This window comes from Vulpes vulpes, chromosome 2, assembly GCF_048418805.1.
Source record: "Vulpes vulpes isolate BD-2025 chromosome 2, VulVul3, whole genome shotgun sequence".
In the NCBI taxonomy this organism is placed as follows: domain Eukaryota; kingdom Metazoa; phylum Chordata; class Mammalia; order Carnivora; family Canidae; genus Vulpes; species Vulpes vulpes.
In genome coordinates, this window is record NC_132781.1 from 48,327,637 (window position 1) to 48,343,867 (window position 16,231).

Below are 16,231 nucleotides of genomic sequence, written 5' to 3' on the forward strand. Positions count from 1 at the left end.
GAGACAAGGTCTCAGGAGATGCTCAAGGATACCCTCAACTCTTTTCAAAACCACAGGGAAAGGCAGTCCAGGCTTCCCTCATCCAAGGATGAGCCATACCCAGCTGGGCAGGGACTCATATTCATTCATTCCGGAGGTGTCCAGCAGTTCTGCACTCCAGGCACAGGCCACAGGGCAGCTTTACAAACCCAAGCTTTATTGACAGTCACAGGCCACCAGGACAAGCTCTGAGGTGCAGGGCCCCTGCCCTTTGTCCACTTCCCTGGCTGGGACAGCAAGGTGAGGCCACTCCCATGGTGCTGAGACAAGGGAACAGGGCCTTTCTGGCAGCACCGGGATGGGGGGCAGTGGCGACCTCAGGCCCTGAACAGAACTGACCCAGAGCCTGCACTCCCCAAGTCCTGCATGAGTACAAGGCTGGGACCCCCACCTGCTGGGCTGTGCTCAGGGGTTTCCTTGTCACCTGGGGCAGGTGGAGCTTGGCAACAGCCTCTTGGTACCTGAGACACTGAAAGGGGGCCAGCTGGTGCCAAGAAGAGTAAAGACGCTGATGATAGTCGGAGGCCCAGCCGCTGCCGGGCTCGGTAGAGGCAGGCCCCTCCCCAGAACGGCCCCATCAGCTGTCCTTAGCCCCGCTGCTCTTCTGCTCTGAGGCTGTGGCCTTGGTCAAGTTCCCAGCTTCCCTCTTCAGGACACTAAGCAGAGTCTGCGAGCTCTCCAGGATCTGGAAACAGACGTAGGATGGTCACCACCACTCCTCGCCAGCGCCGAGCTGTGGGGCAGCAGTGCAATGAAGCCCCTGAAGGGCAGGTCAGACAGGGTCAGCAGGGCCCGTTCCCCCTAAGTCTAGCCCAAAGCCCCTTCCTCGCACTCCAGGGAAGCCAGTCTAGGTTAGCTCAGCCCGGGGCTGCTCTTTGCTCATGGTCTGGGAGGACAATGGTGCAGAAAACAGGACTCCTGACCTGCCAGGCCCCCGACAGCCTCACTGACACCTAACCGGGATCCTGTCGCCCCTGCGTTTGGACGGCCCTAGATTCCCCGGGGGGCCCCAGCCCCACCTTGAGGTAGGCAGCTTCTGTCTCCGCGATGGTCCGGTCAAACTCGTTTCGAGAGGCAATCTTGCGGGCCAGGTTCTCGTTGACGCGGGCCAGTTTCTCGGTCAGCTGCCTCACTTCATTCTGCAGCCGCTGCTTCTCATCTTCCTCCTGCTGGATCTGCCGGCACAACTCCTCCCGCTTCTGGCACAACTCCTCGATGCCTGGGATGGGCGAGCGGGAGGGCACACGCTGTGGACGCAGGGCAAGAGGGAGCACAGCACCCCTCCCACTCTGGAGCGTGCCCGGTGCACGGGACGGCGAGCAGCCTAGGGTCCCACCTCCCCGCGGTGCGCACCCCTCCCAACCTGGACCGTGCGGGGGGCGGGAGGCGGTGCACGCTCTCCCCTTCCGCTCTGCCCCTCACTGCGCAGATACCCGGCGCCCGGGGCGTGCAGCACAGCGGCTGTCCACCTGGCTCGCCCGCAAGGCCCCCGGCGCCGTCCGGGCCGAGGCCCCATGCACGGACGGTGCAGCCCGTTGGGCCACGCGCGGCGGGCCCGCCACCGCCTGGACCCGCAGGCCGGCGAGCCCCGCGCCCTCCCAGCCCACCAGGCGGACCCCGCCGCGAGGCCGCTCACACTTGACCAGTTCGTTGTTATAATTCTGCAGCGCTGCGCCCTGCTGGGTCATGGTGACCGCCCAGGCCGCGACCACCCCAACCGCCGCTACTGCATCGCCGCTCCCGCCTGCGCGGTGCGTCCGACGGCGCGCCCTCCGAAACGTCACCGCCGCGCGCCGCTCGTGTGCGTCATCGCCGCGCGCCGCACCCGGAGCTCGGGGGACCTGGAGGGGGCCACACAGATGGCGGCGGCGGGGCGCGACGGCGACCCCGGACCCGCACAGGAGCTGTTGCTGGCCTGGAACACCGTGAGCACCGGGCTAGTGCCGCCGGCCGCGCTCGGACTGGTGAGGCTCCGGGAGAGGGCAGCGGGCCCACGCGGGGTCCCTGGGACGTCCGCCGGGTGGGCGTTGTGCTCCCGGACAGACCCTACCTGGCGTCGGCCGCAGCCTCCCCTCTGCTGCGTCCCTTCCCCACTTCTCCCCGTCCGTCCCCGCGCTTTCCGCGTCCCTCCGCGTTCCCTTCTCACGGTTTTCTGCACCGCAGGCGTCCTCCCGGACCAGCGGTGCGGTGCCGCCGAAGGAGGAGGAGCTCCGGGCGGCGGTGGAGGTGTTGAGGGGCCACGGCTTGCACTCGGTGCTGGAGGAGTGGTTTGTGGAGGTGCTGCAGAACGACCTGCAGGCCCACATCTCGCTCGAGTTCTGGAATACCATCTCCCAGCGTGAGAACTGTGCGGATGAGCCCCAGTGCCTTCTGCTGCTCCTTGACGCCTTCGGCCTGCTGGAGAGTCGCCTGGACCCCTACCTGCGTAGCCTGGAGCTGCTGGAGAAGTGGACTCGCCTGGGCTTGCTGATGGGCGCAGGCGCTCAGGGGCTTCGGGAGAAAGTCCATACCACCTTGCGGGGCGTCCTGTTCTTTTCCACTCCCAGAATGTTTCAGGAGATGATTCAGCGCCTCTACGGGCGGTTTTTGAGAGTCTACATGCAGAGTAAGAGGAAGGGGGAAGGGGGCACAGACCCGGAACTAGAGGGGGAGTTGGACAGCAGGTACGCCCGCCGGCGGTACTACAGACTTCTGCAGAGCCCCCTGTGTGCGGGGTGTGGCAGTGACAAACAGCAATGCTGGTGCCGCCAGGCCCTGGAGCAGTTTCACCAGCTCAGCCAGGTCCTGTGAGTACTTGTGGCTGTGGCCATTTCCCTGTTCTTCTTGACTCTAGATTACTTTCCTGGGTCCAGCCGGCCTCTTCAGAGAGCTGGTGAGCTGGCTCTGGGGAGAGGGGCATCTCTGCCTTGACAGTCCTGGACATTACAAAGGGACAGTCCCCAGGGTCCCTGTGCTGTGAATGTATACTCTCTGTCCTGGATAAAAAGAACAAGTATCTCTGCCACTCACGCTAATCTTAGGTTTCACACTGCATGCACACCAAGACCCTATGTGATTCCAGATTTCCGGTCACATACAAGTGTGCTGTGCCTTCTGTAGGCTCTCCAGGGAAGGGAAGATAGTTATCCTCTCCTATAATTGCAAAAAAAAAAAAAAAAAAAAAAAAAGAGATTTTTTTTTTTTTTTCTTTCTAGGACGAGCTGGGGATTAGGCCTACATGCTGGGCAAGCAGATTGTCTTTCCAGTCTTTTTTTTTTTTTTTTTTTTTTTAATATTTTATTAGTTCATGAGAGATAGAGAGAGAGAGCAGCAGAGGGAGAAGCAGGCTCCATGCAGGGAGCCTGACGTGGGACTCGATCCCAGGTCTCCAGGATCAGGCCCTGGGGTGAGGGCGGCACTAAACCACTGAGCCACCAGGGCTGCCCTTTCCAGTCTTTTAAAGAGGAAAGGGTTTTGTTGTTATTAAAGCCAGGTTCTGACCTGTTGACCTTTTGTCCTTTGTGGTTGCTTATAACAATTTTGTCCCATTGAGTGAAGCAACAGCAGTGCAGCTGTTAGAGAGTGGTCCTGTTGCTGGCAGGGGTCAGGGAGCCCTGAATGGCTTTCACTGGGTTCATCTCAGACACAGAAACATGCTTTCTCCTCGCCTCTTGACTCCCTCTGCCATTGCTGACCAGGGTTTGCACCAAAAGGCATAACTGAGGACTTCTATACACGTGACCAGGACAGGGATGTGTTTAGCTGTTGTTTCAGAGTCACATTTGGGAGATGAGGCTTTGGCCCTGAGAGCCACACCCACACGGAAGGCCAGGGTGTCAGCCCCGTCAGGGATGTCAGCTGGGGAGGGCAGGGCTGTGTCCTCCCAGCAGCTTATTTGAAGCCTTTGTTATAGAGGGCATGGGAGGTGGGGGAAAGGATTATGTTTTGTGTGCTCCACGGGCAGGGCTCTCCTCCAGACACAGGCTCAGTCTGTTGGAGCGGGTCAGTGCCGAGGCTGTGACCACCACCCTGCACCAGGTGACCAGGGAGAGGATGGAGGACCGCTGCCGGGGCGAGTATGAGCGCTCCTTCTTGCGTGAGTTCCACAAGGTAAGGACAGCCTCTTAGGCCCTATCCCCTGCGGACTGTAGAATAGGTTTCTAGCAAACCTGATCCCTGGTTTTATTTTTTTTTTACTTTTTTTTTTTTTTTAAGATTTTATTCATTTATTCATGAGACACACAGAGAGATAGGCAGAGACATGGGCAGAGGGAGAAGCAGGCTCCATGCAGGGACCCTGATGTGGGACTCGATCCCGGGACTGCAGGATCATGCCCTGGGCTGAAGGCAGACACTCAACCACCGAGCCACCCAGGTGTCTCACCCCCTGGTTTTAGAAGCGGCGAGAGTGTATGGAGATGGGTGAACCAAGACCTGGCGGGTGGTGGAAGCTGTCTTGGTGCTGAGTGGAGGCTGGCCCTACTGACAGCAAGAGACACCCCGTGCCATGCTCAGCACAGTCTGTGCAGAGTCACTTTGCTGGAGGCTATGCCAAGGTTTGGGGTGTCCCAGTGAGGGTCTTGGCACCCATGTGGTTGGGGCATGGTCTGGGGCTCTGTTCTGGACTCCCCAGGTTGTGGAGGTGATAGGCCCAACCACAGGGGACTGTCCAGCCTGCTCTTATTTCTTGCCTGTTTTCTTTTGAGAATGCAGCCTAGCTGTGATGGGGATTCAAAGCAAGTACTTCTGTGGCAGTGGTCTCACGTGGGTGTGAGCCCAGAGGCCTGGCTGGGGTACCTGTGTTGCTCCCATGTAACAGAGCACCCAGACATTTTTCTGTGGCTGTATAGTTTATGGGCGAATGTACGCATCCTGGGGTCCACGTGACCATGTTGCCTATAAATGCACATGCGTTCAGAATGGTCCTCACGTTGTCTGCACACGATGGGGCCAGTCAGATGCGTGGCCCCCGGGAGTCTGTCTACCGAGTCAGAGGTGAGCACTCTCTCCGTGCCCTGCAAGAGGCCCACCGTTGCCAGAGATAAGCCTGGGCATTGAGGGCTTAGGGTGTGGGGGCACATTGAGGGGAGGCCTGGGAGGCCTCCTTTGGGCTTACTATCCTACTCCAGAGCAGGAGGCTTGGGGGCTCCCCAGGGCTGGCCGCAGGGTGGGCCGCTGTGTGGCTTCTCCTGGCCTCTGGTCCACGTCAGGCTGAGGCTCAGCTCCTTACCTCCCCATACCTTCCAACAGTGGATCGAGAGGGTGGTTGGCTGGCTGGGCAAGGTATTCCTGCAGGATGGCCCAGCCAGGCCTGCATCCCCTGAGGCTGGCAACACACTCCGTCGCTGGCGCTGCCACGTGCAAAGGTTCTTCTACCGTATCTATGCCAGCCTACGCATCGAGGAGCTCTTCAGCATCATCCGAGGTTGGCCCCCTGCCCACTGCAGTAGCCCACCTTTCCTGGGCCTTTGCCCTTCAGATCTTGCAGGCAGTGAGGGGCACTGGGGACTGTGGCGTCCACCAGCATGGGCTGCCTCAGCTCAGTGTCTGGGTCAGGGTGGTGTGGTGGGACATCAGAAATGTCCACTCTCATCCTCTCAGCCTCATGTCTGCTCTGTCCTTCTGCACCACGGGGTTGGGGGTGGGGGTGGACGATGGGCACGCATAGGCACAAGGATGACCTGAAGCACCGAACAGATGTCTCTCGGTGTTCCAGAGTGGAGGTTCAGCTGCTTATCCTCTGGGCTCTGCTGACCTTGTGTCTTGTGTGCACAGCATGTGGGTGCTGGCATCTGTGTGTTTGGGTATTTGCATGCATGTACAAAGGCTGGTGCTCTTCCTACAGACTTCCCAGACTCCCGGCCAGCCATTGAGGACCTTAAATACTGCCTGGAGAGGACCGATCAGAGGCAGCAGCTGCTCCTGTCCCTTAAGGCTGCCCTGGAGACACGGCTCCTCCATCCAGGTGCTGAAGCTGCTGGCTGAGAGTCCAGCCTCCCCAGCCCAGGGCCTGTGTAGGGAGCAGGTTTACGCAGCCCTTAGGAGGGTCAGGGCACTCCACTTTATCTTCCCTTGGAGGGAGTCACAGGAAATGATGGGTGTGACCTCAGGGCAGGTGGGGTATGTGATCTCTTCAGAACAGACCACCCAGCGAGGGGGGGCTTGGATCTCGGAAAATTCTGGGGAGAGCACCTGAGAGTTGGCGGGGAGGAGGCTACTTGCTGTGTGTCACACTGGTGTCCTGAGGAGGGAGGTCACACAGACAACCTGAAGCCTGCCCAGCCAGGGCGCAGCTGCTTGCTTGTGGAACCACAAGTCCTGGGTACTGTGGTGACTGCCGTCCTCCGTCCTGGCTGCAGGTGTCAACACATGTGACATCATCACCCTCTACATATCTGCCATCAAGGCCCTGCGTGTGCTGGACCCTTCCATGGTCATCCTGGAGGTGGCTTGTGAGCCCATTCGCCGCTACCTGAGGTGAGTACCGCAGGTGAGCCCCAGGGAGCTGCTCCAACCTGGAGCATTTGTCTCCTGGACCCATTTGTGCAGCCATTCTCCTCCTGGGTCCCTGTGGCCTTGAAACACCAGGGACACTCTGTCCTTCCTGTAGGGCCACATGGCCTGGCCAGGGCTCCCTCCTGTACCTATTGCCCAGTGCCACCACCTGTGTGTAGACACTGGGGGGGCCCCCCTTGCATCCCTGCTCTCCATCCTCCTCCCCTTCTCCCAGCACAGAGAGGCCCCCGCTCAGCTTTGCCTTGCTGGACAGGCCCCCAGGTTGACAAGGAGCAGAGACTGTTGGGTGGTCTATCAAAGATTGTGTTGAGTAGGTACTGTGGTACAGCTGCCCAGAAACGCCTGGGGCAGTGGAAGCTCAGGGCTAGGGCTGGGAGTCAGCTGCCCTGACTCACGTTTACCATCTCTTGGTTGTGAAGGGCCTGGTTTTCTTACTTTTCCTTTTTTTTTTTTTAAGATTTTATTTCTATGGGAGCATCTGTATGGCTCAGTGGTTGAGGGTCTGCCTTTAGCTCAGGGTGTGACCCCAGGGTCCTGGAATCAAGTCCCATATCGAGCCTGCTTGTGCCTCTCCCTGTGTCTCTGTCTCTGTCTCTCATTAGTAAATAAAATCTTAAGAAAAAAAGATTTTATTTACTTTGAGTGAGAGAGAACGCACGCACAGCAGCAGGGGAGGGCAGAGGGAGAAACCGACTCCCTGCTGAGCAGGGAGCCTGATGCAGGACTTGATCCCAGGACCTCGGGATCATGATCTGAGCTGAAGGCAGGTGCTTCACCTCCTGAGCCCCCCACGCACCCTGGTTGTGTCTTATTTCAATTCTTGGTGCTCCTGGAAGATGGTGGGTTTTTAATTATTTTCACTATCGTTATTATCCTTTGAGACAAAATTTGGTAAACTCAGCTTAAGCACGTGGCCAACAGGCACTGGTTGCTGGGCGGGGAGATAGGGTGGTGTGGGCTAGTGTGGAGAGCAGGGAGAGGTGCCGTGAGGGCCAGCAATGCTCATATTTGGCAGGACACGGGAGGATACTGTGCGGCAGATTGTGGCTGGGCTGACAGGGGACTCGGACGGGACAGGGGACTTGGCTGTTGAGCTGTCCAAGACAGATCCGGCGAGCCTGGAGACTGGTCAGGACAGCGAGGATGACTCTGGCGAGCCTGAGGACTGGGTCCCTGACCCCGTGGATGCCGATCCAGGTCAGTGCCCACCAGCCCTGCCAGGCCCTGGACTGTGGGGGAGGGTTCAGGCCTCTAGTTGGTTTTCACCATGCCCTGAGGCTTGCGGGGGGTCATCTGGCCTCATCCTACCCTACCTGTTCCCCCGAATGCTTCAGCCAGCTTGAGTGGGCCCACGGTGGCCTGTCTCCAGCCCGGTTGCTGGAAGAACGGGTTCCCAGGCAGCCTATACACTGCCCAACCTGCCCCCAAGCTGGGATCTGAGCCTGGGCCTCACAGGCTGGGCAGGGTGGGCCCTGCTTGAGCACAGATGGCACTCCCTTTCTGCTGTGCAGGGAAGTCCAGCTCCAAGCGGCGCTCCTCGGACATCATCAGTCTCCTGGTCAGCATCTACGGCAGCAAGGATCTCTTTATCAACGAGTACCGCTCACTGCTGGCTGACCGCCTCCTGCACCAGTTCAGCTTCAGTCCTGAGCGGTGAGGCCTGCAGGCTGCTGCCTGCCCTGCTTCTGAGGGAGGGGCATCAGGGATGCCAAGCAAGGACCGGCCTGCGCTCAGCCAGGGGTTTGGGGAGGCCAGGGGCGGTGAGGGGGTGGCGCTCGGCTGGGATAGAGCAGGCCCCAGGTCTCCATGGCTGGAGCTGCACTTCCTACCCCTCCTCCTGGCCTGGGAGTGGCCCTGCCCTGGTGGGGAGGGCGCCCGTGCAGCCTCTCTGGGAGGCATTTGGCACTCTGCCGTGGCTGCTGCTTGCACGCCACATCCCCTCAGAGATGCGTCTTTCTAGGGAGATCCGCAACGTGGAACTGCTGAAGCTGCGCTTTGGCGAGGCTCCGATGCACTTCTGCGAGGTCATGCTGAAGGTGGGCCCCCAGGGCTCCCCGCCCATGTGGCCCAGCCTCACCCCCAGCCCCATCCTGGGCCCTTTGGGACACCTACCTCCTTTCTCTTCTCCAGGACATGGCAGATTCCCGTCGCATCAATGCCAACATTCGTGAAGAGGATGAGAAGCGGCCCGCAGAGGAGCAGCCACCTTTTGGGGTCTATGCTGTCATCCTATCCAGTGAGTTTTGGCCCCCCTTCAAGGATGAGAAGCTGGAAGTCCCTGAGGACATCAGGGAGGCCCTCGAGGTCTACTGCAAGAAGTATGAGAAGCTGAAGGTACTGTCCACATCTCCCTGTGGTGGGAACCCTGGGGCAGGTGGACCCTGCCAACCATGCTGTGCAGCAGAAGCAGGGTGTGACCCATCCCTGCAGTCGTTTCCGGACACCTCATGTGCCTCTGTGTCGGGGGTAGGTGAGAGGGTGGGCCCACATTCTGCTCCCCTTGTCTCTCAGGAGCTTGTCCACGTGTGCGTATGTGCTTCCCTGTACCATGCTAGCCAAAGGGCCACATTGCTCACGCTCTCCCCGCCCCCCTTCTGGGCTTCCTCTTCTACTGCCTACCCTCTGCCATCTCAGAACCAGGAGCTGGCATGCTCAGCTTGTCCTGGGGAGAGTTAGGGAGCTGTGTTTGCCTCCAGGAGGTCTTCACATTGCCCATGAGCTATTTGACTTCTGTGACCCTGCTCTGTCTCTGCCACTGCCCAGCTTGCTTCCCTAGAAGCTGCTTCCCCAGGTCCCAGGACGCTAGAGGACCAGGGCTGTGCTGTCTGCTGTTGGGGCCCTGAGGGCATGGGTCTCAGCACAGGAGGAGGACACTGCAAGATGTGTGGGGTGGTCAAGGATGGGGCTGGGCCCAGCAGTCCTGGGTTGGGAGTGCAGGTGGCAGGTGTATGCAGGTGGAGCCTAGTGTGGGCAGAGAGTGACGGCACAAAGAGCCCTTCTTTGTAGGGGTGGCTCAGTGGGGACATGTCTGGGGAGAGTGGGGAGCTCGGGTGCCCATCCTGGGTTTCTGGGGACTGGTGAAGCGGGTTCTGGGATTGTGGGGCCTGAGGGGCCACTGGGTTCCACAGCAGAGGATGCGTGTGGAAGGTGTCTGGGCAGCAGAGCCTGAGCCCTGGGAGCATCTGGAACACCTCCAGAGATGGGCCAGCAGCTAGGGCATGAGGAGCCCTCAGGACAGAGCCCTGGGAGGGAGACAGTGGGCTGGGGTGGGGAGAGGTGGGGGAGCAGCAGAGCCAGATCATGGGAGGGACAATGGGTTCTCCAAATCTGTTGTTCTAGGCCAGGGGAACTAGTTGTGGAGGGAGGAGGGCTTCCTTTCAGAGACAGGCAAGGGCAGGGGTAAGGCTAGGCACTCTGCAGGGAGGAGGCTAGAGCGGGGACCATATTTAGGGTAGCACTGCACAAGACTGCAAGGGTCTGTGCAGCTTCTGTTGGCTTCTGCTGGGCCACTGGACCACCCTGTGGCTTCTGCGCCTGACCACGGTGGGTGCTCGCTCTGGAGCCTCCTGGCACTACACCCACTCCTCCCTGGGTAGGGCATCTTTGTGCTCCCTGCCTTCTGGCTGCCTTGATGGCTTGTAGCCACTGCCAGGAGAGGCCCTGAGACCTCCCACTGGGGCCTTGCCATGAGTCCCAGGAGTGGCTCAGCCACGTCTTTCTGCTTAGGCCTGATGGGCCTAATGTGATGGCCATGTTGCAGCGTGCTTTGTCTTAACTCCAACTGGATGCTGGTGGGGCAGAGGCAGGCCACATGGCTGTGTCAGGGCTGTGACCACATACCTCTGCCTCCCACCAGCTGAATCTTGGCCTGATGGTCATGCTGGACATGTGTGGGTGGCCGTGCAGCCAGAGTGTCTTCACCTGTGCTTACTGCTATGCTTTCTGTTGCTGAGCCTCATGTTTTCCCCGCTGCAGGCTGGAGTGGTGGCCTTGGAACCAGAGAGCCTGTCCATGGCTCTGTGGGTTGTGACCTGGGCAAGCTGTGCTCTGCTCCCATTTTCTCTCTGCAAAGTTGGGTTCACTATTTTCTCCACCTTTAGAGCTCAGGGGTTGCAGACAGACTCTTAGCACTTGACTGTGTCAGGGTCCTGGGGCTGCCAGAATGAGGTACCACGAGGGGCTTAAACACAGTGCAGATTTATTGTCTTAGTTCTGGCAAAATCGAGTTATGGATTGTAAGGCTGCAGTCTCTGGAGGCTCCAGGGGAGGATTCTTCTTGCCTCAGCCTGCCCACCGGGCCTCTTAAAACAGACGGCCTCCAGGCCACGGGCCCTCACACACCCCCTCTCTGGATAGCCTGTCTCTGTCCTGGCTCTTCTGGAGCCACTAGTCAGCTCTAGCGTCAGAGTCCAGGTCTCTGGTGCACTCTGGGCTCCGTCTCCAGCGCGCACAGAGTAGGGGCAGCGTCTGGGCCCGCCTGCTAGCTCCCTTGCACAGTCCAGCCTCTTGTGTGCTGCTGGGAGGCTGCTCCTACACTTTCCTCCATCCGTCATGCTCACATAGGGCTCTGCCACCAGCTGGCAGGGTCATGATTCCTCCATTGCTGCAGCCACCTCCTCACGTGGACACCTCACCATGTTCCTGGCTGCGTTCCTGCCAACAGTCTCTTCAGTGAGCATGTGCTTGCTGCTCTTCCAGTCTCTGCCCGTCGCCCCACTCCATAGTCTCCCACATCCTGGGTATTTGCTACAGCACCCCCTTCCCAGGATCAAAGTGTGGGCTATCACAGTGCTACAACAGGAGTCCTTAAAACAAGCTTGTCCTCCATTCTGCAGGCTAGTGCAGAGACCAGGGTGTCAGTAGGGCTGTGGGACGGTCCTTCCTGTCCCCCCAGCGAGGAGGGGAGGGGATTGCAGGCCTTGCTTGGTGTCTCTTGACTTGTGGCTGCATCCCTGCAGTCTCTGCGTCTGTCCTCACTCTGTCTCCCTCTGCCCTGTGACCACACTGACCATGTTCCATCAGGGCCCATTGCACTCCAGCTGACCCCGTCTTAACTGGGCCCATCTGCAACAACCCCGTCTCCAGCTCAGGTCATGCTTTGGGGTCCTGGGGGTTCAGATGTGGATGTCTTTTGTGGAGACCACATGATTCTATCACTAGCCTTCCCTGGGTGGTCAGTGCTCATTGTTAGACCGGGGTGGTTGAGAGGGCAGGAGCCCCGTCCTCCACTCTGCCCACTGCTGCCACCTGCCTGGTAGGGGCAAGTCAGGGGGCTCTGTTGAGCTGGACTCAGTCAGACCTGCAGGGCCGCCTGTGCTGACGCCAGCCCTCCCCAGGCGATGCGGACCCTCAGTTGGAAGCATACTCTGGGCTTGGTGACCATGGATGTGGAGCTGGCTGACCGCACCCTGTCTGTAGCGGTGACTCCCGTGCAGGCAGTGGTCTTGCTATACTTCCAGGACCAAGGTGAGCCTGCTGACCCTTAGTTGGCCTGTCCCAGCCATGCCTCCTAGCAGGCTGATGCCGGGAGGCTGTGGGGGAGGGTGTTGACGGGGCAGGGGGAAGCTTGGCCTTGCCCTGTGTGTCCAGTGCTCCTGGCTGCTCTACACAGCTACCTGGACCTTGGAGGAGCTGAGCAAGGTGGTGAAGATGCCTGTGGCACTGCTGCGGCGGCGGATGTCTGTGTGGTTGCAGCAGGGCGTGCTGAGGGAGGAGCCTTCTGGGACCTTCTCTGTCGTTGAAGAGGAGCGGCCCCAGGACCGAGACAGCATGGTGCTCATTGACAGCGACGAGGAGAGTGACTCCGGCATGGCTTCCCAGGCCGACCAGAAGGAGGAGGAGCTGCTGGTGTGGCTGCGGTGGGGGATGGTGGCCTGGGTTGGCCCCTGGCCAGGTGGCATCCCTGCGGGTGCTGGCCTAACAGCTGGCCTGGCCTCTGTCTCCCCAGCTTTTTTGGACATACATCCAGGCCATGCTGACTAATCTGGAGAGCCTGTCGCTGGAGCGCATCTACAGCATGCTGCGCATGTTCGTGGTGACCGGCCCTGCACTGGCCGAGATTGATCTGCAGGAGCTTCAGGGCTTCCTGCAGAAGAAGGTGCGAGACCAGCAGCTCGTCTACTCAGCCGGCGTCTACCGCCTGCCCAAGAGCTGCAGCTGATGTGCCCACCAGGAAGATGGGTGGGTGGGTGCCCAACCCCCAGAGTGCAGAGTAAAGCAAATGGTTCTCTATCCGTTCCCTGTCCTGGTGGCTTTGTGGGCTCATCATGGGCCTGTGGTCCAGGTTCTCCCTCCAGACCTGACTCCTTACCCCAACTTAGCCAGACCTGCTTCCTGGGAGCAGGTGAGGGGAAACCCAAGTGGCCAGGTCTGGTCCTGGCTTACATACCTGTGCTTGGGCTCTAACCCTGGAGTCCTGGCACAAGGGTGTTGCTAGGCTACAGCAGCTGGTGAAGGCCCACCTGGGAGATTGCAGCTCAGGCAGGAGGACACCAGGGCCCTCCTGCTCCAGGCCTCACTCTGCCCTTGGGAAGGAGCCTATGGGTCACTTGCCCTCTTCCTGACCTGAGGGTCCGGGGCTGTTGCTGGGACCAACATCATTGGAATGCATGAGATGTGTGGGCAGCTGAACATCCCCTGCTGGATGGAGGGGCTGACTCTGTGGCTCACAGAGAAGGTGGTTCCATGCTCTCAGACATGGTCAGGAGCTCAGGTGCAGAATCCTGGGAGCCAGGCTTTCCCAATGTAGCACAAAGGGTCCTGTCTACAGGGTTGGGGGGCCTGGCACTGCCTCAGCCCCTGAGGTCCCAGGAAGTGGGTGGGGGGCAGGGATGTTGGCTCCACCCAGGCTGGAGGCCTTCAGACCTGCACACCAGGGCTACAGTCTCCAGTGCCGGGTGGCGATGTTCCCCCAGGCAGCAGGGGCTCTGGAATGAACCTCCACCGGTCTGCTCCCACCTGCCCGGGGTGTCTTTCCAGGCCTGGAGCCCCCACGCCCTTGGGTTCCCCCCATCCACTTTGCTGCGGAGGGCCCTGACATCAGCCTTCTCCTGGGACTTCCCCCTTCCTACCCAGAGTATGCGGTTCACTACAGGTTTGGAGGACAAAGTGGAAACTAGGCATGTAGTCTTATCAGCCAGTGTCTCCCTCCTGTGAGCTGTGCCCAGCACCAGGGCTACTGTGCTGGCAGTCACTGGAAGAGGGCTTCCCGCCTTCCTCTGCGTTCTGGTGGAGGCCCAGGAGGCTCTGACACCCTCCATTCCCTCCAGGTAGAAGGGCACCTGGCACTGGGCTGAGTGTACCTTTGTCATCCTACCAGGATGCAAACCTGCCAGACTGGCCCAGCAGGGTGGCGGCTTCTGCTTCTGGCCACAGGCACACCTGCTTCATGTCCCTTTGGACTTGTTTTGGGGATGAACCTGGTAAAAAAGCTGTGTCTTGGGTCATGGCATTCATTGACAAGCACAGAGCTGTGCCTGAAACTGTTGGCCAATCCCTGAGGGCTCTGGTGCGGGGGGTGGGGGGCCCTCCGCACCCTTGCCCCTGGTGCCCCGTGGGGTCCACCGTGGGTGGGGCATCTCTTGCTGCCTGGGTGGTTTACTTGGCTAGGGTGTTAGGGGAGGAGGGTGGAGACTTCAGGGTGGAGAGGCAGTGCAGGAGGCACTCCGAGGTTAACTCTGAAGGTACCAGCCTGCAGGTGAGTCCCTCAGGCAGCGCTTATCTGGGTGGCAGGCAGGTGCACAGGGATGAAGTCCTCAGAGGGACAGGAGGGCTCTAAGTTGGGATGGCACATGTAACTGGAGCCTTAGGTGCTGCCTGTGGCCACTTCTGAGGCAGCTGCACTGAGGATATGGTTCTGGGATGACCTGTGGGCAGTGCTCCCCACCTATCCTGGGGAGGTTGATGGACCTGGGCACAGCTGGGGTGCCGGTGGGACCCTCCCCAGGATGGCCAGTGTGGGGGGCTGGTGAGCACAGGTCCAGGGCTCACCCCTCCTTGGCCCCTGCTTGTCCCAGCCTCTGGGGGAAGGGCAATGACATTGGTCAGCTGAGCTGTTGCAGCCCCCGCCGTCCCAGCCGAGAAACAGTGGCCTTGCTGTGGGCCCCCCAGGGTTTTCAGGCCACTGTTCCCACTGTCCCAGGGGCCTCAGTATGGGCTCCATCCCCTTCCCCATGAAGCACCATCCCCCGAGGCCAGGGCAGCCCCATCCTTGCCTTTGCCTTGGGTCCAACAGCGCACTCAGAAGGGGCTGCCAGGCACCTGTCCCTCTACCTGCCCCAGCCCAGGGCCACCTGCCCAGGGCTCCTCCGCTCCAGCCCCTGAGCGCCAGTGAAGCTCTAGCTGAAGCCCTGCCCCCACCTGCTCCACTCCAGAGCCCTACTGTGAGGTCAGCACCTTCCGATGGGTTCCGTCCAGAGGTGTGTGGTGGGGCTGGGGGCTGGACATGGCCCCCTGTCCCCAGCCTGACTCCTGCCTGGTTGGCAGCCCCCTTGGCCTGATATGTTTGTCCCTTTTGCTTATCCCTACTGCAGGTGCCTCCTCCTGTCCCTGAACCCCGCCCCTGCCAGGGCCCCTCCCGTGTCCTTCTGGTGGCCGCCCGGGTGAGGGGCGGCCCTAGGGGTCCTCCACTGGCGGGTGACGAGGGCCCCTCGGCCGCACGGGCCCTGTCTCTGCAGCTGGGACGTACTGCGAGTGCAGCCTTGGCCTCAGCCGCGAGGCCCTCATTGCCCTGCTCGTGGTGCTGGCGGGCATCAGTGCCAGCTGCTTCTGTGCCCTTGTCATCGTGGCAGTCGGTGTCATGCGAGCCAAGAGGTATGTGAGCCCCAGGGTGGGGAGGGTGGCTGAGGGCCACGGGACTGTGCTGGGGGAGGGGCCTCTGCCCCTGGGTGGGGTATCATGGGTAGCTGAGGGACACCATTTCCCAGGTTGGGCTGGGGGGCACTTGTGGGCTTCTGGAGGTCAGCTGCATTGTTCCAGGATTCACACCTCCTTTTGTTGTTCTCCCCGCCCCCCATCCCAGTGAGCCATGCCCCAGACACAGGGACAGCAGGTAAGTGACCTCATGAGAGGACCTCAGGGGTGAGCCGTGTCCTGGGGAGGTCTTGGCCCCTGGGAGGTCCTGACCCCCCAGGTAGTCCTGCCCCCTCCCTGCCCCCAAGGTCCTGACCCCCCAGGAGGTGCAGGTCTAACTTTAGGGCCAGGCCTGCCCTGGGAGGGGGTTCAGCACCTCGTGAGACCTGTACTGGGGGCTGGTCAGGCCTCCCTGCAGCCTGCCTGACCCCGCCCGTGTCATGCAGGTTGGTGGGGCACTTTGGGGTCCAGGAAGATCACATGGACCTGCACTCAGTGCAGGTGGAGTCCCAACTCATGGACCCTGAGCTGGAGGTCTCCATGATGACGCCCCTGGAGGATCAAGGCCTCATGAGCATTCCCGCGGACTCGATGGCCCAATCCGTGACTATAGAGGACCCGTCCCTGAGCAGGGCCACAGGCAGTCTGGGGGAGGGGAATTAAACAGTATTTAGTGCTTCTGCCCTGTCCTCCCTGTGGGCTCCTCCCTGAGTCGCTCTGCAGCTGCATCACAGGGTGGGAAGGGGTTCATGTACACCTAGGTCATCCCCTTTATCTTGTAGGGGGAGGATGCCCAGTACCTGCACACAGCACTCACTGCCCACCCTCCAGGGCTGGGAACCACAGC

The 16,231-nt window shown here is 60.4% G+C and overlaps 2 protein-coding genes across 2 annotated transcripts; both read left to right on the forward strand.

Annotated features, from left to right (window-relative positions):
* Positions 1–1,430: 1,430 nt before the first annotated feature.
* ANAPC2 (anaphase promoting complex subunit 2) lies at positions 1,431–12,767 on the forward strand. Its single transcript, XM_025987966.2, has 13 exons — positions 1,431–2,003; positions 2,203–2,825; positions 3,996–4,128; positions 5,269–5,443; positions 5,864–5,983; positions 6,378–6,495; positions 7,550–7,731; positions 8,046–8,187; positions 8,495–8,570; positions 8,665–8,868; positions 11,871–12,000; positions 12,146–12,381; positions 12,482–12,767. Exons 1-13 carry the CDS (start codon positions 1,554–1,556, stop codon positions 12,692–12,694), a joined length of 2,802 nt encoding a protein of 933 aa, XP_025843751.2. The 5' UTR covers positions 1,431–1,553; the 3' UTR covers positions 12,695–12,767.
* Positions 12,768–14,897: 2,130 nt separating this feature from the next.
* Positions 14,898–16,064, forward strand: TMEM210 (transmembrane protein 210). The gene is made up of 4 exons (XM_025987970.2): positions 14,898–15,065; positions 15,210–15,345; positions 15,554–15,583; positions 15,831–16,064. Exons 1-4 carry the CDS (start codon positions 14,978–14,980, stop codon positions 16,045–16,047), a joined length of 471 nt encoding a protein of 156 aa, XP_025843755.1. The 5' UTR covers positions 14,898–14,977; the 3' UTR covers positions 16,048–16,064.
* The last annotated feature ends 167 nt before the right edge of the window (positions 16,065–16,231 follow it).

What these genes read in the sequence shown, in the direction of transcription:
- ANAPC2 (XM_025987966.2), top strand. Translation starts at nt 1,554, where the DNA reads ATGCACGGACGGTGCAGCCCGTTGGGCCACGCGCGGCGGGCCCGCCAC. An exon ending in GCTCTTCAGCATCATCCGAG is followed by an intron (nt 5,444 to 5,863) that starts GTTGGCCCCCTG and finishes CTCTTCCTACAG; the next exon opens with ACTTCCCAGACTCCCGGCCA. An exon ending in AGAAGGAGGAGGAGCTGCTG is followed by an intron (nt 12,382 to 12,481) that starts GTGTGGCTGCGG and finishes CTGTCTCCCCAG; the next exon opens with CTTTTTTGGACATACATCCA.
- TMEM210 (XM_025987970.2), top strand. Translation starts at nt 14,978, where the DNA reads ATGGCCCCCTGTCCCCAGCCTGACTCCTGCCTGGTTGGCAGCCCCCTT. An exon ending in TTTGCTTATCCCTACTGCAG is followed by an intron (nt 15,066 to 15,209) that starts GTGCCTCCTCCT and finishes CTGTCTCTGCAG; the next exon opens with CTGGGACGTACTGCGAGTGC. An exon ending in GGTGTCATGCGAGCCAAGAG is followed by an intron (nt 15,346 to 15,553) that starts GTATGTGAGCCC and finishes CCCCCATCCCAG; the next exon opens with TGAGCCATGCCCCAGACACA.